The following is a 21,413-nucleotide window of genomic DNA, read 5'->3' on the forward strand; positions in this document are numbered from 1 at the left end:
GGCCCTCGTGAGCCCCCACGGCACCTCACACCTGCCCGTTCAGCCTTCATCATGTATGGACATACACACTCAGGCACATAGAAAGTTCTCTCCTGTCTTACAGGGCATAAGGAGACAGAGGCCTTGTAAGTATATCTCCGCCACTTGATCTGCAATTCACCTTCTCCTGCACCTTTGTTTCTCCTAGGGACACTGGTTGGAAAGCCCATGAGCTCATCTGGAGCCCAGACTTGACCAGCCCAGATGGAAGAGACCTTGTTAGATAGGAAGACTAATGCTTACGATGTTCCCAAACGGCTGTGACCATCTCGACTCAAGCAGAGCACTGAGGCAGTCAACTCAAGGGTCCATTCCTGACCCTGCTCAGAATCCTCCAGGCTTCCCCCTACCTCACAGACACCTCCCTTACCCACAGTTACTGGCAGCAGCTCAGCACTAATCTAATTGAAGTCATTTCACACCAAAGAAGAGCTGAGCCAGCTCAACACTCCTAGGGGTATTTTACACTTGAAAATCGGACATCTCTAGTCGGTAAACTGCGTGAGGATATTTTTAAGTTTAAAGCAGGAGGAGAGGGGCTAAGGGGTTCGGTCCACCTTATGTGATCAGGTCAGCCTCCGTCCCCTTATTTGTCTTTCCAAGAGGTAAAAATAATGGAATTAGCACATGGATACCTTTCACCCTATGAATCCTCTTTGTGTGGTTGATAGAATTCCTAAGAAATCAAGAAAGACCCATCAGCAGAGGGTAAAAACTGTCATAGCCAATGAGGAATGTACAGACTTGAGAATGAGAGAAAGCTTTCCAAATAGGGAATGTGTGCCGCACCACCCGCCCCCCCCCCCCCAGCCTCTTCCTGCAAACTTCCACTCATCCTTCAGGGCCTTGAGTCCCAGGCCCTCCCAGTTCCCACAACCCCCCCACCCCCCCACTGAGCCCCAACAGCCCCACTTGCTATCACTGTTCACTCAATGCTCACTCTTTTCTATCCCCAGGGTTTTGGGGGGTCTTCTCTCCCTGGAGCTTCTTGGCCATCCACAAGGCCTGTTTCAAAACTAGCCACACAGGGGGGTGCCTGGGTGGCTCAGTTGGTTAAGCGTCCAACTCTTGGTTTCAGTTCAGGTCATGATTTCACGGTTGGAGAGTTCGAGCCCCACATTGGGCTTTGCACTGACAGTGCAGAGCCTGCTTGGGATTCTCTCCCTCTCTCTGCCCCTCCCTTCTGCCCTTCCCTTCCTCCCTCTCTCTGTCAAATAAATAAAAACTTAGAAAAATATATTAATTAAAAAAAAAAAAAAACTAGCCACCAGAAACTCCTGCCACTTGTCTAATTGAACCAGGTGACTAATCCACAGGAATCTAAGAACAGAAAATCTATAAAATCACAGAATGCGCCTTCTGGAAGAAAAAGACTATTCTTAGGAAAGGGAAATGGATGACTGAAGACAAACCTCTCAAGAAGGAACACAACCCGTCACCTCCCAGTCTGGACCTTTATGTCTATCAGCTTGTTTTCCCGCCACAGATATTCCTTCTACCCCAAATGCATCCTATCTTGACCCACGGGCATAGTGATATGCCCGTGGGTAAGTGACTCAAGTGTCACCACCCGAGTCATGTGGAGTATAACTGCAGGAAATCTCACCAGGTCAAGGGCGCTCTCCTGATTTAAGGGGCTTTCGCTTGAAGGCTGTGGGAAACTCTCTTTGCTGAGTGGCCGGGAGACAAACAGCTCTCAGCTCTTTCCTACTGGAAGTCATCAGAAGAGACCACCGGCACTATTCTAGCAGAAAGCCTAGAAGAGCTGAGAGGCTACCTTTGAAGACTGATTAAACACAAAGACACAGAGTTGGTTTCTCTGTGTATTCTTGCTGTACGTACTTCTATCATGTTTTTTTTGACTTTTTATTACATCGGCCAGAAGAAATCATAATTCCAGCACCAAGCACGGTGCCTCTGCATGGTGGCCATTTAATACCTGAAAAATGTACATTACTAATAAATAGCATATGGGATGGAGGGGCAGGAGGAAAAAACCCATATTGCTCCTCTCCAAGGGTAGAGGATCTGGAATGTGGCAACGTAGAGAGGGTGCGTTTTGAGGAATGGGGAAGGGAACACGTGGCTGGGACATAAGTTATCATAAGAGAGGAGGTATGGTGGATGATACGGTAGGGGCAGGCGGGGCGGGATCACCAAAGGTTTTGTATAGCGGGCTACGGAAGCTGGACTTACCTTTTCAGACACAGGGAAGTGACATGAGCGGTTTATACTTTATTTTAAAAAACACAAGCTCTGACATCAAGCAGAGGATAGCCACAGAAGGGGAAGATAGAAGGATAGAAGGAGAAGCATTCCAGTGGCTCAGGGGACAGATTCTTTCCTCCCGGCACAGCTGAGCCGTCTCCTCTGTGCGTGTGCAGGTCTTGCATTAACACAGCAATGTGCCCGAGGCGGGCGCACCCCACCCTGCCTCGCCCCTACCCCCAACCCTACCTTCTCATACTCGTCCTCCCCGGGGTTGTGTTTCTGCAGCCAGTCCGCCAGGGGCCGGTCCTTGAAGGAACCGGTCACCCCGTGCTCCACCTGGATCTTGCGCAGCGTCTCAGCATTGGGGATCATCTCCACCATCCCTGGGAGAGAAAGCACGGGTAGGGCACTCCAGGGCAGAGCGAAGGGGACCGTGGGGAGAGAACCACAGGAGCCTCGCTGGATGCTTCCCTGTAAATTAGGCTCTAGGATATTTGGACAAAGTCTGATAATAAGGGGAAAAGGATAGCACTAGGAGGAATACCATTCCCCAAGCCTCATTGTCCACACTGGGCCCCTGGGACTCTTTGGTCTCCCTTAGAAACAAAAAAAGAGCAGCGGCTATGAACTAACTTTTACTATGGGAATATGCAAATCATGTTCAAGAATAATTATTCATATATACCTATGAACATGTTACACACACACACGTACGAATAGAGAAAGGTATCATGAATTCACACATAACCATCACCCAGCTTCAAAAATTATCAACATTTTGCTAATCTCGTTTCACCTATTTCATCCACCCAACCCTGCTTTTTCCCTCCTTCTTGGAGGTTTGGTTTTTTTTTTTTCCTTCTTTAAAGTAAGCCCTGCGCCCAATGTGGGGCTTGAACTCACAACCCTGAGATCAAAAGTTGCATGCTCTACCCACTGAGCCAGACAGGTGCCCCGTTACGAATCCCAGACCTGTCATTTCACTCATAAATATTTCAAGTACAACTAATAAGGACATAACGACCGTGCCATTAGCACATCCAAAAAATTAACGATTATTCTTTACCCTGAGTCAGTCTATATTTGAATTCCCCCCTAGCGTCTCAAAAAAATACCTCTCTATGGTTGGTTGGTTTGAATCAGAACCCAAAGTCTACACAATAGTTTGGCTGTTATGTCTGTCAGTCTGTTTTATTTTATTCCAGCTTCTCGCTCTGCCGTGCCTTCCTTTTTTTAATGCCATCCCCACAGCTTCTGTTGAAATAATCTTGCCCTTTTTATTTTTCTGGAGAAGTACACGATTCATGCTGGGGGACGGGCAGAAGGCCAGTAACCAAAGGGGTGCCCTCCACCCACTCCCAAACTGACCTCTCCCCCGGCCAGTGGAGAAGCAGCGGAAAATGACCATGCGCATATCCAGCCCCTCTTGGACCCAGATCTTGCTCATGATGCGAATCATCTGCAGGGTTAGCATGTCCTGGCGAAGGTCGTCCCCGCACTGGAGGAAGAAAATGACCAGAGCTCATCTCCACTGCCTCCCCCGGCTCCCAGATCCCCCAAGAGAACCACATTGGCCCAAACAGTGACAGGGGACCGTCCAGTTTTCCCACCTCCCGTCTCACCTCACACCAGCTCAACCGACCAGAGATGGGTCAGTAATCGCATTTGCCCACGTGATGTTTCGGCTCCTTCTTCAATCCCACATCCCCACCTGAATTCAAATTCCTGATCATCAAGCCTTTTTTAAATTGGAGCATTTATACCTTGGACGTGGAACTTACACACGGCCAATAAGTAAGTTACAAAGTCGCATACGTGCATTTCACCTCCCCCTCTAGATTATCTGCTCTCCGACTAGCATTTACTCCTCAGCTGTATGGATGCATCCGTTAGAAAGGACCTGAGGGTTCACCTAGTCCAACCTGCACCTGTTATCTTAATTTCCTTTTCGACCTTGCTGTGGTGCAGCGATTCAGCCTCTGCTTGAATGCCCTCGGGTACAAGCAGATCACCACCACATCCATTCACTGTCGGGACAGCCCTGCCCCCTAGAAAGCTCTTCTTTTGGTACACGGAGCAGCCAGTTGCCTCGTTCCACCTGCCAACATTCTGTTCCTAGCCCGCGGCGCCCGTGCAGAATCAGTCTATTTCCTTTGTCACCTGATAGTCTTCCACATGTGAAAATGGTAGCACCGGGCAAGAGGATGAGAACTGCCCTGGGGCTCCTGACACCCTTCGACCCCCTTTCTCCCCTTCCCTCTACCACCTTCATCCCCCCCGGCTTGAGAAGTGTCCTCACCTTGAAGATGACACGGATGTTCTCACCCAGGGGATCCACGTTTTGGAAGGAGAGCTTGAGGGGGACGGCGTTGGAGTTGAAGTAGGAACAGTCCTGCCATGGGAGACAGAGTAGTGACGGGGGGGGGGGGGGGGGGTCACAAAGGAAAATGGCGTCAGCATCGTGGGTCAAGCTGCTGCCGGTTGGCCTGCTCGTTGTTTGTGCCGGGTTTCTCGGGAGCCCGCACTCCTTCCTTCCACCACCCCCCCGCCCCCACCGCCGCTGGGTCCACTGCCCTGCTTTGGTTAGTTACGGCCTCGGCCCTGACATCCACGCTCCCATCCCTTCGGCAGACAACCTACTAGTACGTGACTCCCATCTATACCTCGGTCTTACTCCTCTGTAAAATGGGGCTCACAACAGTACCAACTTCGTAAGGGGTGCGAGGGTAAAATGGGATAAACAGCGTAAAGCACTCAGAACAGCGTGGGCACGGGGCGGTACTCGGCAGTGACAGAGGACAGCTGCTGTCATTATCACCAGCCTGGACTCAAACGCAGCGTCATCAGCCCCCGACCCAACTCCTCCAGCCTGCGCGGCTGTCAGACAAAAGTGCGTACGTGCGAGGGCCGAGAAGTGGCCCCGATACGCCTTTCTTCCTCCTATCTGTCAATAACCAGGGTGGGAGGGCCTCGCCTCCACGAGCCCTCCCTGCTCCAAGAGCCCCAAACCCACCAGGCACTCACCCTGGGCACGATGCCCTTAACCAGCAGACTAGGGCTGAGTGGCAGGCGGCAGGAGCCGTTGAGGGCAAAGAACTGCCTCACCTCCTCCAGGCCCGTGCGGAGGATCCCCTGAGAGGGAGGGGGGAAAGAGTAGGGGTCAGAGGGGTGCCCGTAAGCTCCCCTAGGAACCAGGCCCCTCCCAGAGGTGGGCGCCGTATAGTGGTTGGTATGAAAACCACCATCTGAGAAGTGCGGACACCCCCCAGGAGACCGTGAAGAAGGAAAAGCACCCCAGCCTGGGGTGTCGTGCCTGGGACGGCGCGTGGGCAGCAAGCCCAGACAGCTACAGAAGCGAGGCAGATGACACAACAGTGTGGGGCAGGCTACAATAACTGAGAGAGCAGGTGCATCTCAAGGGGGTGGTGTTGCTCAGGCTGTTGCCAAGAAAAGCCGTCAATCTGGACTTTAAATTCTCCCAATTTTTATTTTTATTTTTTTTTTAAATGTTTATTTATTTTTGAGACAGAGACAGAGCATGAATGGGGGAGGAGCAGAGACAGAGAGGGAGACACAGAATCCGAAGCAGGCTCCAGGCTCTGAGCCGTCAGCACAGAGCCCGACACGGGGCTCGAACTCACGGACCATGAGATTGTGACCTGGGCCGAAGTCGGACGCTTAACCGACTGAGCCACCAGGCGCCCCTGAATTCTCCCAATTTTTAAATGTTAGCATCCAAGAACACTGTTGGCCTAACACAGCCTGGTTGTACAAAAACAGATAAAGGTCCCTGCTCTGGGTAGCGGCGGCCCTGAGCTACTCCTCATAGCACAGTGAACAAAGTAGGACTAGATTTCAGCCCACACTTGCCCTCTCTGGCTGAGTGCTCTTGTGCAGTGAACAACTTACACAAATGTGCTTAGCCTTTAAGGCAAGCCGTTAAATAAAAATGGAATACTTTGCAGGCCGAACAAAACACATCCATGGGCTGTATCCAGTTTGCAGACTGTCGATTTTGTGGCCTGTAGGTTAGAGGCAGAGGCACCTCCTTCCAGTCCCTAAATCACAGATGGTCAAGTACCATCCTGCTGGCCAGGATTTCTAAGGAGTTGATGGCTAGTGACAAAAGCCGGGGACCAGAAATGGGTAGAGGCAGCCCCACCCCACTCACCTGCCGTGCAGACGGGGCAGCCTCTCGGACCTGCTGGGCCAGCTTAGCCAGGGTGTTGACAAGCCAGCACTGGCGGTTAAATTCCTCTCTCAGCCCCTTGCCACAGCAGCACAACAAGGCTGCCAGCAGATATTGGTAGCGGATGCTGAACTGAGAGTCCTTGAGGCCATCCTTCAGCAACCTGCAAGGCAAAGGGAGTGGGGAGTCAGGACTGGGGATCAAAGGTAAGGGTGTGTAATGGGGGGATGGGGTCAGATCCAGCTCCCTGGAAAACCCACCCCAAAGCTGGGAGGAAAATAGACTCTGCACGCATACAGAAGTGTTCATCAGCATCCCAGTCTGTGTCCACTTTGCCTTTATTAGAGCTCAAAGCCCCCCAGCACTTCATTTCTCCTTTATATATATTTTTCTAAATGTTTATTTATTTTTTGAGAGAGAGAGAGAGAGAGAGAGAGTCGGGGAGGCAGATAGAGGGAGACAGAAGATCCGAAGCGGGCTCTGTGCTGATAGCAGAGAGCCCAATGCGGGGCTCGAACCCACGAACTGTGAGATCACGACCTTAGCTGAAGTCGGACACTTCACCGACTGAGCCACCCAGGCACCCCTCTCCTTCATATTTCTTTTTCTTTTTTTTTTTTTTTAATTTTTTGAAGTTTTTATTTCTTTTTGAGAGACAGAGCGAAATCGGGGGAGGGGCAGAGATAGAGGGGGAGACACAGAATCTGAAACAGGCTCCAGGCTCTGAGCTGACAGCACAGAGCCCGATGCAGGGCTTGAACTCATGAACCGCGAGATCGTGACCTGAGCTGAAGTCAGACGCTTAACCAACTGAGCCACCCAGGCACCCCCTTTATATTTCTGCCATGTGTGGGTGGAAGGGAGGGCCAGGGATGATCCTCGCTGTGCCCTTGGGACTGAGACCCCCTTCCCCCCACCAAGGAAAAGGTGCTAGCCCGTGGCCACATAGTAAGGTAGCAACACACGGGGACCCAGACGGCTTAGCTCCCCGCCCTTGCACACCTAAGAGTAACATACTCCCGAGTTAAAGATGCAGGTCTTCCTCCCACCTCCACACACGGTCTTACCAGAAGAAGTAGTGGGTCACTCTCAAGTCCGAGACGGCTCGTTTCAGGAGGAATCGCACCAAGGGGCTGTCCAGGTAGCACTCATACTTCAGGGCCTGTGGAGGGGAACGGGAGTAGGACAATGTATTGACTGTCCTCAGTCTACACCTGCCACTATCCTGGGGACCCTGGGTCCCACAAGGACAATGCAGACTGACTTGGGGCCTGGGGAAGGGATCATCAGAACTGGAGGGAAGGCCGGTCTGCCCACCTGCACAAGCTGCGGCAAGTAGTCGAGGAGTTCAGCATCCGACAGCGAGCCGATCCACTGGACGGCCATACGACGCACCTCCTGGTCCGGGAAGCTACAAAACAGAGCCCAGCACTCTGACGACCCAGTCAGTCGCGGGTGCTGCGACACAGGAGTAAGCAAGCACCCTCACACCTGGGCTTCAGAGACACAGGTGGAGAGAAGGCAAGGCCTCTCGGAATCTGCAATCCTCAGCACCTTGTCTGGAGAGCAACCCTTGAGAATGGCCCTGTCTCCTGGTCAGAGCCGGCATGGGGCCGCTGGGGAAACAGGAGGGTGGCCACCATCATTCCTGGTAGGACTTAAAGAAAACCGGACAAGGTCTTCAACCCCATTCCTGAAGATCATCTCCTTAACTCCCCCTGTGCCAGAAATTCCCATCACCAGAGAGCCCCTGTGTGGATTAAAGCATGATTGCGTCTTCTTGGTACCATCCTTTAATGCAAAACCAGCCAGGCGAAGAATGGAGAATCACAGAGTTTCATATAAGCCAGTACCCCCTTGGCAGAATTTAGTTTAGCAGAGATTAGCAAAAACGTTGCCTCAAAAAGTCCTGAAGGCAAGACACATGGATCGGGTACATTTTAATTACTAAGAGCAGCACGAAAGAAGCCAAGAATACTGGGGACCATCTGGAAAAGGCAGCCCAGGGGTCTGATACTGGGAGGCACATGTCCCCAGAGGACCCTTCGGAGGGAAAGAGGGAGAGAGGACTTTAAAGTTGAACTAAGTGGTAAGGTTTGGGTTACACAGGGGTGTGCGTGCGCCTATCAACAGCAAGTGTACAGGTTAAGGCTCAGGCATTTCCTTGTATGTAAATTTGCCCTCAAAAGAAAAAACAAATACTGAGTTCTAGTTAAATGATATAGATATGCTGGAGTATTTGGGAGGGAAGGAGGATGTCTGCAGCTTAGACTAAAATGTATTACAAAAGAAGATGGATTGATGGTTGGATACGCAATAAAACAAATATAGCAAAGAGTGAAAACGGTCAGAATCTAGGTGGCGGGTCCATGGATGTTCACTGCAAATTTTTCAATTCTGTAGCATGCTTGAAAAATGTTCACAATAGAACGCTGCGGGGAAATGAGACAAAGAAAAAGCAGAAAAGGAGAAGTGAAAGAGCCCTGAATTTCCTAGCTCACTACCATTTTCCCCAGGGCTGGCTCAGGTTAGCAATGGGCAGGGCTAAGCCCCGGCTTCTGGAAGGACACACGGTCAGGAGAGGTGGGTGTTACAACTCACGTGGCATGCAGGAGCCCCAGGGCATCCTGGTGGTTCATGTGGGTCCACTGCTTCAGGAGAGCATAGATGTCGGGCAGGCAAGCCCACTCCCAGCTGGGGGCGCTGGCGAGCACCAGGGGGAGTGAGCTCACCTCCGAGTGGCAATAGTATCGCTTCTCCCACAGGCGCTTCTTGTCAGCATCAGTGAGCCTGCGGTGGGGGTGTTAGGGGAGGAGGTGAGAGAGAACACCTTCAGCCAGAGGGTAGGGTTACTTACTCTCCAAGAGAATGCTACACATTCTCCCATTCAGTGGTCCCCACACCTTGCTGCACATTACAACCACCTGGGGAATTTTGTGAAGTCCCCACGCCTGGGCCACAGGGAACACCAGCTGAGTCAGAACGCCTGGGGAAACCAGGCATCTGGGGAAACCAGGCGTCGGTATTTTCAAAAGATCCCTAGGGGTGCCTGGGTGGCTCAGTCAGTTAAGTGTCCAACTCTTGGTTTCGGCTCAGGTCATGATCTCACGGTTTCGGGAGTTCAAGCCCCGCATTGGGCTCTGTGCTGACAGCATGGAGCCTGCTTGGGATTCTCGCTCTCCCTCTCTCTCTGCCCCTGCCCTGCTCACCTTCTCTCTGTCTCTCTGGAAAATAAATAAATAAATAAATAAATAACATTTCAAGAGATCCCTAGGGTGATTGCAATGTGTGAAGCAAAGACTGGGAACTGGGGCCAGGATCTTTGATCCTGACATTTCGGGACATCTCTCAGTCAGACAGACAAAGGCCAAGGGCACCAAATTTGCTACCCCTCCTGTGGATGCCCTTAGAACATCACTCCCAAGTTGAGCCACCAGAGGGCAGTGGTCCCCACACGTCAGGGTCTGGATGGCTGTGAAGCCTCTGGGGCTTTCCTGGGGCCAGCTGGAGGTTTGATAGAACCCATAGCTAATTAAGCCTTGCCTGAGATCAGGTGTCTAATGGGAGAAAGGAGCTGAGGGGCTAATGAAGCAAGGGGTCAGCAGAGGAGTGGGGGTGGGGAGGGTCTCTAGTCACTCAGCTACTCTGGCTCCCTGGGTGGGACATGAGATGAGCCCTGTCTCCTTGTCCCCCAACCCTCCCCCTACAGACATGCCTTAGGGCCATGCAGGAGCCAGAGAGGTACACGGGGAGAGCAGGCAGGGCGGGAGCCCCATCCTACCAGCAAATCCAGCTCTGGGTTCCTCACCCGACCCCCTCCAATCCTAGTGAGAAAAGCAGCCCCAGGGATGACATCAGCTTGGACTCACTCACCCCTGAGAGCTGCCAGCTTGCCCTGACACCCGATCCTTTTTGGAAAGTGGCAGGGCCAGAGAAATGCAAAGGCTGTGGGTGTGGAAGGGGCAGGAGGAGGCAGGGTGGTGAGGGCGGGAGCCAGCTGCCCCCATGGATACAACAGGTAGTAGACAGCATATCGGGGGCGTGGGGCAAAGCTCTGGTCCTCTGGGCCAGAGGACTGAGTCTGAGCCAAGCCCCCACGGTGGGGATGGGCATTCCTAGATCTAATTTCCTGACCCTGGCCTCTCCATTCTGCCTAGTGTCAGCTCATGAAAAAAAGCCTGGAGATTGCCCTCAGCAGAGCCCTCCCCCTCCTGCTTCCTGCCCAGGGGCAACGCCCGCTCCATTCCACCTCCGCTCCCAAGGCAGGAACCTGAGCTGGCAGGTGAGAGGTCGGATAGAACGGAGCCTGAGCCACACATGGGGAAGACCCCAGGACCCACCAGTACAAGGACTCCTTCTGCATGATGTTCTTAAGCACACGCTGGTCTTCCTCCCGGAGGCTGCCAAACTCATAGCGGGGGCTGAACTTGTCTCCAGGGGGGCTGGTGAACTTGATGTCGAAGGCTGAGGTGGGGAAGTCAATCTGGAAGATGGCAACAGAGAAGTGAGGAGAGAGGACAGGCAGGTGAGTGAGGAATGCCACCTCCCGGGTCTCCAGCTTCTCTGTCGCACACGGGGGGTCCTGCCCTTCTCCCCCACCTCCCCTTCCCTGCAGGTTCTTTGTCTATAAAATAATGCTGATGGACTTGGCGGTCCTTAAAGTCCCTTCCGGCAAAAAAGTGAGAAAACAGAGAGAGGGAGAAAAATGGGAAACTGAGAAAGAGGGTGGGCTGAGATGTATCCGTGGGGGGGGGGGGGGGGGGGAGGGGGCGGACCGGCCCCAGACCAGAACTTTGAACAGAACTGTCACCAGGTTGAGGCAGCGGGAGCCTCCAAGCCAACGCTAGGGAGCCTTCAGGAGCCCTGGAACCACACTGCTGCCTGATGGGAGGTGGGACCACACGCCCGGTGAGGACCCTACCACTCTAAACCCTGTGATCCTGAGTCCCCTTGCTCTATGCTACCCGGTGTCCATCCTCCGAAACTGGGTATCAGAGCTGAGTGAGCCAGTTCTCAAAAAGAGTTCTACGTTCCCTCCTTCAACAGATGTTTATTGACCCCTGATATGTGCCAAGCACTGTTCTAGGTCCTGGGCATTGAGTACAGTTAGTTAAGATAGACAAAGATGCCTGCCTCTGGAGCTTCCACTCTCTACCATTCTATTTCATTCTATATCCACTTTGATGTTCCATATTCCATACCAAAGCATCTCATGATCATAAAAGGGAGCCAGAAGCCGGTAAGTAGGCTTTGGGCTTAACCACCCCCTCCTCCTCTCCACAGAGAATGGGTCTACCCCGTAGAGCACTGAGGGACTCCCGGAGGGCTTCCCCTCAGGCTCCAAGGGGGAACAGCTCAGATTTAACAGACTCAGCAACATGAGGGTTCAACACAAGGGACTCCAACGAGCTGAGCTCTGGCTGGGGGTGGGTGCTCAGGCCCCTGCCTTCAGGCTCCTTGAAGTCCAAGCTGACCTCCAGGAGACGGCACACAGATTCCACAGAACTCTCCCACTCCGGGACTGCCGGTCCAACCACATTCACCCAGCTGCTTTGATCGTATCGCCATCCCGTGCCCAATGGCCCAGCTCTTTCTCTTACCGTTCTAGCCCAAACCTGAAGGTAGAAAATATGGAGCTGACTCTTGAGCAGTCCTGAGCAGTGGGTAGGACGGAGGGCCCCGGGGCTGGAGTCTCACCTGCAGGATGACGCTATCTGGCTGGTGGAAATTAGGCGCGCTCCAACGGGCACTGGGGTTTTCCTGTGTTGCTGGCCATAAGCCCAGAAGCTTCCGACCACAGGTCAGGACTCTAGGGAGGATGGAGGGGGGGATAAAGCCAACAAATGCAATGGCAAAGGAGGTGGTTTTCCTCCTGCTCCCCCATCCAAAAATCTGCCTTTGAAGCTATCACCCAACTCCTTTCTGTCGTTCTCCCCTTAAGACCATAGGCTTTTCCTTCTTCTAGGTCCTAAAAAAGCACACCCCTTCCAGGAAGCCTCTGGATGACCTGGTAGTTGGGATGCCCTATGAAGCAGAGAGCTCGACTAGATGACCTCTGAGGCCCCTCCAATGACAGCACTGGATAACACATTACTGAAGCACTACATTTCCATGCCCCCCCGCACAACCCTCCTGTGCCACCAAGTCCTGCCCAGAAAGCTCTTGGTTACACTAACTGTCCTGGTCTCTAGTCCCGTGCCTTGGTCCCCTCCACCAGGGCCACGGCCCTTTGGGCTCTGTTGGTGAGCCCCAAGTGGCCAACCCTCCCAAGGGGCATTGGTCAGTGCGGCCCCTCTCTCTATCCCCCTCCTTCCTTTCCAAGGCCAAAAACGCCGCTGCCCTGAAAACCACGTACTGCCTGAAATTGAAGAGTGGGGTAGTGACCCAGCCCAGGGCTTCGGGCACACGCCGCTGCTTATTGGCCTCAGAGGAGCTCCCAGGCAGGGGGATGGGCAGAGCATAGAGCGTGGCACACAGCAGGGTCTCCCGAGGCAGCCGGTTCACCTGCACAGGGAAGCAGATCCTAGGGAGAACAGGAAACCAAATCAGGAGGTGCCATCCTGGGGCTTCAAAGGACAGGTGGCCCAGGAAGTCAAGTGGAGGCCGAGAACTTGACCTGTCTCTTGGGATATCAGACGTGCTCCCTGGGGAAGCCTTGCGGAACCAGGACGGGTCCTGAACCAGAGGCAAAACCCCCACGGGGTGCTCCCAGAAGCACAGTATGCTGCTTTTTGCAGCCTCTCAGTACAGTGACGCTGACATCCTGATTCTGAGGCTCCCCATGGTGACCAGACAGAACTTGGGTAGCCAGAGCCACCTCAGAGTCCAGGTGATTGCAGGTTCCATACTATGAGCCATACTCCTTCTTTTGTTTTAGAATTTCTGCAGAGGGTCACCAAGAAGCTGCTCCTTTTGAGAATCCTTCTGCACTGAACAATCCTCATCCCTCCCCCACTCCCCAGGCTGAAAGCAACCAGGAAGAAGCAGCCGTGTGTTCTTTGCCCTCAGGTCACCCTCCTCCAGACAGTCGTCCCACATGTCTGTCCTCTCCTGTCCCCTCTTCTCCCAACCCCCAGGGCACCAGATGGTTTGTTCTCACCCCAAAACATTTTCAAAGCCAAAGGGATAAAGAGAAGAGGCTTCCCAAAGTCCCTGGGGCAGAGGAAGCAAAGTGGCCAGAGATAAGAACTAAGCCACATAAGCCTTGCCACTACCCAAGTCCAGAAGTGCTCTCCGGGGGTGGCCCCGGTCCCGGAATCATGCCCAGCCACTCCCTCCAACTTCAGGATAAGGAGCCAGGGTGGAGTGAGACAGAGAGAGGAGGGAAGCTGTAGAAAGCGAGGGAGGACCCACGTTACCTTTTGGGGAAGCTGTCCCTGGGCCAAAGTCCATACTGTCACACCCTCCCCGCCAGCCAGAGGGCACAGAGGCAGGGCGGCCAACCCAGGGTCGCAGTTTCCTGATCAAGCAGCCTCCCTCCACTGCTACCCCTCACTCCTGTAGGAAAATCTCCACCTAAGTGAGGCACTCCTTCCCACCCACCAAAGACTGGCAGAGCCCTGCTCTGCCCCAGCTGCCTGTACTACTCGGGGGCCCGCAGCTATAATTAGGGCCCCATCAGCAGCCACGCCAGGCCGGGCTTGGGGGGGGGGGGGGGAGGCCAGGCAGAGTGCGACTGCTGGGCCTATTTTGAGAGTTAGCTGATCCCTGTGCTGCTGCTACAGGAGTCAGCTGATCCCACAGCAAAGTGGAGAGGGGGCTGGCCCCGACCCCTCTCTCGTCAGCCCGAGAAGAGGCTTCCAGCTTTGCCTCTGGAGGCAAAGGGGAGTGAAGACACCAAAGCCCCGAGCCCTAGAACCAGCCAGAGTCCCCTTCTCCTCAGTGCTGGAGTCTGCCTGGCATTCCCAGACCTCTCCCACGACTGTCATCTGGGGCGGGTCAGGATAACCAGTACAGACTGCAGCCTGAACCTCCTCCCTGCCGGAGAAAGCCCTCTCCCTCCCTCTGCAGCCCTTCCTCAACATCACATCACAAGGGCTGCCTCCTCCAGGAAGGGCTCCTGGGATGTGCCGGTTCCAGTCCTGGTTTTGCCACTTGCAACCTTGGAACACCTCACATCTCTGCACCTGTTTCCTCATCAGTGGAGAGGAGAACACAGTTTCCCTTGTGTGATGGCTGTCTACGTTGTGTGCTTTTTGCTATGTGACCTGAGGCTTCTGCCCTGGAACTGGGCCATGCAGACAGGATTTGCATGCACAGATACCTCTGTTTATCAGTCACTGTGTAAGTCACTTGCAACAGGGAAACCAGAACTGAGGTTTCCTCAGCTACAAAGATGACAACAGAGAAGAAGAAAGCTTTTATCACGTGCTAGGTATGGTGCCACACGCTTGCAATGTCCCAAAGGGTCTCAAACAGCCCTGTAAGGTAAGCTCTATTATGCCCAAGTTTCCACCTACGGTAAGAAAGGGTGAGTGCGCCCACGCCTGTGCTTTGAACCCTACGCTGTAGCGTCTTCTCCCAAATGCCTTGATCTTAACCAGGAAAGTGCTAAGAGTCTCCATGGGCACGTGGGTGAGGAGTGCTGAGAGGAAAAGGTATAGGCAGCAACCAGCCCTTTGGGATTCGAGGCTGAATCCAAGACAGGGAGCGAAAGGAGGCCCACCGAGTAGGCAGGCTGAGGTTGGAGAGGCCAGGATGCCTCCACTCCTGGGTCTAACGGCAATTTTGTGGGGTCTGCCCAGACTGGAGCACCGTATAGCATAACTCTCTGGGCAGCAGTAGTAACTGAGGCCAGAGGGAGGGAAGCGGAAAAGTCCAAAGCCTTTTAAGGCAGCCATCCCCTGCCTCCAAGGAGTCTCTCCTGCCCTGGCAGGTATTTGATTAAAGCTTTATTTACACTTTTTTTGCTCTCTAAATTCCACATGTGTGAAGACAGAAGAAGGGGTCTGCCCCCCCAAGCTGTTCACCTGTACAATAACCTTCCTCTCCCGGGGTTTGCACAGGCTCTCCATCGACCTATTTTGGCAACCTTGGCCTCCCCAAGGACCCCATTCAGTCTCTGATCTGCACTCCAAATACTGAAGTTCCAGTTCTGCTCTGCAAATAAGGACTGACACACAGTCAGTCTGGGGAAGTGACGCTGGCGGGGGGGGGGGGGGGCAGCAAACAAGGGGCTTTCTGACAGCGGTTGGGGGGGGTGCGTAGCACAGAAAAGGCAGGGGGCAGCCAGACACCTGCAGAGCACCATTCAAGGCCGCTCATCTCCATTTCCTTCTTGCTTTGCTTGGCTGACGCCTGACATCCCAATAGCAAATTATTGTTAATAAATGCTGATTAATACTATTTTGTGCTTGTGGTTTCATAGTTATATATATAACCTATCTCATTTCAATGCCACAACTGCCTCTGAATTAGACACATGTCCCCACTTTACAGTTTGAGGCACAGAGAGGCAAAAGGGAACGTAGGTCTAGAGACAGATCTAGAAATAGAGCTTTATTCCTGTGGCTCCCAGGCCATTATTCTTTCTTCTGGACGACCTTTCCTTTCCTATCTCGGAGGAAGAAAGCACAGGCCCCGCTCCGCATTCTATGAAAACTTCGGGAAGAAGGAAGAGGATGAGAATCCCTCAGACTAGTTAAACCTTTTAAGGGAGACAAGGTCAAGACAACCAATTATTATTAAAGCTACTAAACTTGTATATGATCCTTTATGGTGTACAGAGAGAGTCCTTGTGGATATTTCTCATTGGAGTCTCATAACAACTTGAGAGGTAGAAATGACAGGTGTCCCCATTTAAAGGTTAAGGAAGTAAGGGCGCCCCAGGTGGCTCAGTTGGTTAAGCGTGGGACTTCACTCGTCCGCTCAGATCATGATCCCAGTTGGTGAGTTCGAGCCCCACACGTGGGCTTGCTTGGGATCCTCTGTCCCTCTCTCTCTCTGCCCCTCTCCCACTCGTGCTCTCCCTCTCTCAAAAATAAACATTAAAAAATAATAAAGGTTTGGGGAGTGGAGAGGCTGTCGGACTTGTTTGGGTAGGGTTAGTGATGGAGCCTGGTCTAATGCAGGGGGTAGGGGCGGGGTGAGGTGGGGACATGCAGGAGGCTGTGTGGGTCTGCAGGGACCCTGGCCCTGGGGTCTGGGGGGTGGGGGGTGGGCTTACTGCTGGTCCCAGATGATGAGGTGGAAGAGGTACTTGGAGAAGTGAGCCCTTCGCGTGTGCAGGGGGCTGCACAGTTCCCTCCCGCCATGGCTGAGGGAGCAGGAGAGGTAGAAATCTTCATAGCTGCAACAGAAAGAGAGCAAGGACACTCAGCTCCCAAACCCCATCTAAGTCACCCGACCTCTGCCAAGCTCCATTTCTCCTGCTAAAACTCCTCCCTGGCCCCTGGGGTCACGGGACAGGACAGCCAAATTGGATTTGCGAAAGCGTGCTCCAGGAGAAGCAACTCGATCTGGGTCCCTCCGCCCAGCTTCAGGCTCCACGCTGGGCCCTCGGTTTTCCTCCCTTCTTTATGGGGACTAGCCGTGCAGCCTCCTCCTTACAGTCGGATGCAGCCCATGGGGTGTCTGCGTACAGAGGCGCATGCGCAGGTGACCAGGGTGGGGGATGAAATCGACATATGCCGAAGTGAATGCCAACACATGGGGGTCCCTGTGGCTCGTGACAGGTGCCTGACAGAAGAGGTCAGAGAAGGCCCTGGTTTCCCAGGCTGCCTCCTTTGTTCTTCGCCAATCGCCCAGAGGAATACATTAAGTGAGGAACAAAGAGAGAGGGGGAAGGGAGAGGGAGGGGGGTCCGGAAAGGGTGGGGGTGGAGCCAAATGCCTTTTCCCCTAGGCCCTGGATGCAGGGGACCAAGCAGAGGAGCTGAGGATTACCACAAGACCGTCCCCCTCCACCCACCCCTGCAGGCCTAGGGAACTCCCCACAAAGGGTCATCTCCCACCTCCCCACCCCCTCCCATTGTGCATCTGCAAGGGAGTGCAGTCATTGGCCTTGGGGCATGCACTCTATCTGGGAAGCGGCCATCTGTCGCAGTGTCTCCATCAACTGGCCTTGGATAAATGGGGGGCAGGGATGCCGATGCAACCAGCACCAACCAGCAAAGAGAGGGCACAGCAGGATCGGGTCCGTCTCAATCCATCTTGCTGCAGCCTCTTCTCCATACCCCCACTGGGGGACCTCTGTCTCTCCTGGGAATGTCCCAACCCACACCCCGCTCAGCCGAGGTGCACCACATGCCTCAGACCATAAACTCAGGATGCGAGCAGACGGGAGAAGCCACCTCCAAGTCAAACTCAGCCCGCTGGGCTCACCTGGTGGCCCAGGTGATGGGGATGCGGTGGGTGGCATAGACGGTGAAGGCCAGGGGCCCGGTGAAGTGGCAGGCCTCCTGGACCAGATCGTGCTTGCGGCTCCCGGGCACGGCTGTCTGGAAGTCGGCATTGAAAGTGCTGCAGTAGAGCTCCACCAGATCCAAGATGGCAGCTGTTAGAGCTTCCACGACCTTCTCTGTGAAAGGAAGGGGTCAGAAGGAAAGGTCACGAGGCCTCAACAAGCCCCATCTTGTTGCCATGGCACTGGCTAGGTAGCCCCCAAATGCCAGTCGGTTTCTAACAGCCCTGACAAGGTTCACCCATCCGTGGTGAAATGAGAGGAAAAAAGCAGGAGCTTCTCATAAAATGATGCTCAATTTCAAACCTTCTCCTTATTTTTACGTATTGCTACTTATTTTGTGTTAAATGTCCTTTCTTCTGGGAAATAGCAGGAATGATTATTGCCAACAACTTTAAAAGTCGTTGCCTGGCAAAATAAAAGCTGACAGCTTCTACATTGGTCCCCAAAACAGTGCTTTGTGGGACACGTTATTAGTTCATGAAATCCAAAAGACTGGGAATCATTGACCAAGAATCCCGGAGATACGGACTTGAAAGACTCCAGGTAAAAAATTCCTTATTACCCCCCCCCACCCCGCTCCCCTCCATTCTGAGTTCCAAAGGCAAGGGTTATGGAGAATAATGGCAACCAACCCAAGTGAGAGTTCTCTCATGGGGAGCCCAGGGCTAACTTTGCCTCATCCTATCCTCACCACCATCTCCCAGGGACACCACAGGAATAACTAGTAAAAATAACGAGGAAACATTTTGTGGAAAGAAATGTGCTCTCCAGCTGGAACGAACACACACACACACACACACACACACACACACACACACACAGGCAGATCTGGACTCATAAATCAAGGGGACCAAGGGAGAAAAAGGAATCTGGGCAGAGGCTTGTTTTCAGCCACCCCTACTGAATGAAGACAGAGAACAGTTCCCTTACCTCGGTTTTCCCTCACAGCCAAGACACTGGGATCCTATTGGGGAAAAGGAGAGGGAGGGGAGCTTCAGGGCTGTGGCCTTTTCCGGCACAGCTGGAAGAAGGGCTTTTCAACAGCTGTGCTCATCTGGACCGGACTGGACTGTAATTGGAGGAGCAGAGACTCCCCGGGGGAGACAGCGTCATGGTTTGTACCAGAGCCATGCGATGGACAGAGTGAGCCAGGCCGAGGATAAAATCCACCCAAACGAGACACTCCAACCCTCAGGCTGCTCCACTCCAGTTCACAGTGCCTGTCTGCGAGGCACAGGGCCCCCAGTGGGGAGTCGTGGAGCCAGGAAGAAGCCAGAAAGAAGAAAGCCAGGAAGAAGCCAGGGGAAGGTTTGGGTTTTGCACCCTGGCGGGTATGCAAAGTGCCAGGCAACGCCTGAGTGATTATGAATAAAGCCTTTGGGCTGAGCTCCTGGCAGTTAATCCAGGGGGCAGACCCTAGCCCACCCTCACCTTCAGGAAGAAGGGATACAAGAACTCATGTGGTTCAACTACAAACATGAAAGATGGAGGTGGAGAGAAGACCTTTTTAGTAAGTGGGCACCTAATCACCTCGTTGCTTGTGAATACTGCTCTCCTCGTTCCCCACACTCTGGGTCCCCGTTACCTTCTGAATTTTAGGCTGCATGCGGGAGGGGCAGGGGGGCAGCTGGTTGAGGGCGTTGGTGATCTCAGGGGTCTCTACGGCGGCTAGGGCGTTGCAGATGGCCTTGACGGACTGGACCACCCTGTCGGCCTTCAGTGGGAAGTCCCCCTGTGGGAGGCGGCCCAGTGAGGCTGGCAGGCGAGCACCCCAGCACCCACCCTGTTGAGGGGAATGGGTTGGGAGGAGCGGGGGTTCACGACCCTCAGGAGTAACTAGTGGACTCCCATGCTTTATTTTCAAACATCCGGAGTTAGCGAACTGTCAATCCTGTTGAATTAAGTGAGCCACGCCCACACTCCCGGCTTCTTCCAGCCACCCTCCCTGAACGGGCTCTTATTCCCAGATCCCCTCTGGCAGCTACTATATAAACACGTAACACAAACACATCCCCCAGAGACATGCAGTTTTAATAAAACCAATCCATAGGAAACAGCAAGGAAGCCAGGGACCATATTCAGGCCCCTCTGCCTATGCAGCCTATGTCTCACGCTGTCACCTAGAGCTTCCGGGGGATCTCATCTCAGCGCCACAGACAGGCCATGCCCCTGTGCTCCTCTCTGCACCTGGGCTCCCGCAGTCTCCTCACTGGGAATCCCCTCACTTATCCTGCCCTGATTACCTGCATAAGTTCAAGTCACGGACCAGCGAAAATCAGCCTCCTTCCCAGAGTCCTCCTTGGTCGGTCCTCCTATCACTCTCCAAGAGCCCTTGACGAATTCATTACCATCCTGTTTTGTCTACCAATAGCTTTACAGTTTTTTAAAAGGCTTATTTATTTTTGAGAGAGAGAGAGTGAGAACGCCCGAGCACGCAAGCAGGGGGGCGCAGAGAGAGGTGGAGACAGAGGATCCAAGCAGGCTCTGAGCTAATAGCAGCGAGCCCGACTTGGAGCTTGAACTCATGAACCGTGAGATTATGACCTGAGCCGAAGTCGGACACTCAACTAAGTGAGCCACCTAGGTGCCCCAACAAATAGTTTTATATTACTATTTCCTTTTTTTAAACATTTTTTTAAATGGTTATTTATTTTTGAGAGAGAGGGAGAGAGAGAGAGACAGCAAGTGAGTGGGGAGGGGCAGAGAGAGAGAGACACACACACAGAACCCGCAGCTCAGAGGACAGGACCAACTCACGCACCGCGAGATCGTGACCTGAGCTGAAGTCGGACACTTAACCCACTGAGCCACCCAGGCGCCCCACTATTCCATTTTTCTAGCAGGAACACAAACTCCCTGAAGGCTAAGATGATCCTTAGGCTTCTCTACCCATAGCGGCCACTAAGGTAGGACCAGACTGGTACACAAGAGGTGTTCAGAGACCTTTGCCCTCATCACAGTAAATGTTCGAGCAGAGGTTGATAGAGAAGGGATCCTGGTGGTGGGTAGAGGACGGAGCTAGATGGAATGCTCAACTCCCCCAAAACGAAGAGTCCGATGTCCACTATTAACTGGATCAATGAAACAGGGATTGGTTGTGAAGATCGTTGTCTGTTTTTTGTTTTGTTTTTTAATTTTTTTAACATTTATTTATTACTGAGAGACAGAGAGACACAGAGCGTGAGCAGGGGAGGGGTAGAGAGAGGGGGAGACGTAGAATCTGAAGCGGGCTCCAGGCTCTGAGCTGTCAGCACAGAGGCCGACACGGGGCTCGAACTCACGAACTGCGAGATCGTGACCTGAGCCGAAGTCGGGTGCTCAACCGACTGAGCCAGCCAGGCACCCCTGTTTTGTTTTGTTTTTAAGCTCCATGACATTTGGGGCAGATGTTTGTTCTCACGATTTTAAGGGTTAAAACTCCATGAGAATCCAAGTGAGGAGAATCCTGGCCCTACCCTACCTTTGAGACCCTTCACCTCCTGATAGTTTTCTACCTGTGACACCAGCACATCAGACTGTCTCAAATCTGAGGTTCCTGAGCATTGCTCACAGGAAGTACACTCCGGTGCAC

At 53.2% G+C, this 21,413-nt stretch overlaps 1 protein-coding gene across 6 annotated transcripts in view; it reads right to left on the reverse strand.

Annotated features, from left to right (window-relative positions):
* PIK3C2B (phosphatidylinositol-4-phosphate 3-kinase catalytic subunit type 2 beta) overlaps positions 1-21,413 on the reverse strand; it is a 65,974-nt gene that overhangs the window by 11,594 nt on the left and 32,967 nt on the right. For all 6 annotated transcript variants that reach the window (XM_058701965.1, XM_058701966.1, XM_058701970.1 and 3 more), the window contains 15 exons: positions 19,428-19,574; positions 18,773-18,806; positions 17,761-17,956; positions 16,605-16,727; positions 12,795-12,962; positions 12,137-12,248; positions 10,780-10,922; positions 9,041-9,229; positions 7,757-7,850; positions 7,507-7,601; positions 6,422-6,602; positions 5,275-5,382; positions 4,550-4,642; positions 3,619-3,748; positions 2,497-2,633 (listed from right to left, as the gene is read on the reverse strand). In XM_058701965.1, coding sequence (XP_058557948.1) covers positions 2,497-2,633; positions 3,619-3,748; positions 4,550-4,642; positions 5,275-5,382; positions 6,422-6,602; positions 7,507-7,601; positions 7,757-7,850; positions 9,041-9,229; positions 10,780-10,922; positions 12,137-12,248; positions 12,795-12,962; positions 16,605-16,727; positions 17,761-17,956; positions 18,773-18,806; positions 19,428-19,574 — 1,950 coding nt within the window. The remainder of the gene's footprint in view (positions 1-2,496; positions 2,634-3,618; positions 3,749-4,549; positions 4,643-5,274; positions 5,383-6,421; positions 6,603-7,506; positions 7,602-7,756; positions 7,851-9,040; positions 9,230-10,779; positions 10,923-12,136; positions 12,249-12,794; positions 12,963-16,604; positions 16,728-17,760; positions 17,957-18,772; positions 18,807-19,427; positions 19,575-21,413) is intronic.

This window comes from Neofelis nebulosa, chromosome 15, assembly GCF_028018385.1.
Source record: "Neofelis nebulosa isolate mNeoNeb1 chromosome 15, mNeoNeb1.pri, whole genome shotgun sequence".
Classification (NCBI taxonomy): Eukaryota; Metazoa; Chordata; class Mammalia; order Carnivora; family Felidae; genus Neofelis; species Neofelis nebulosa.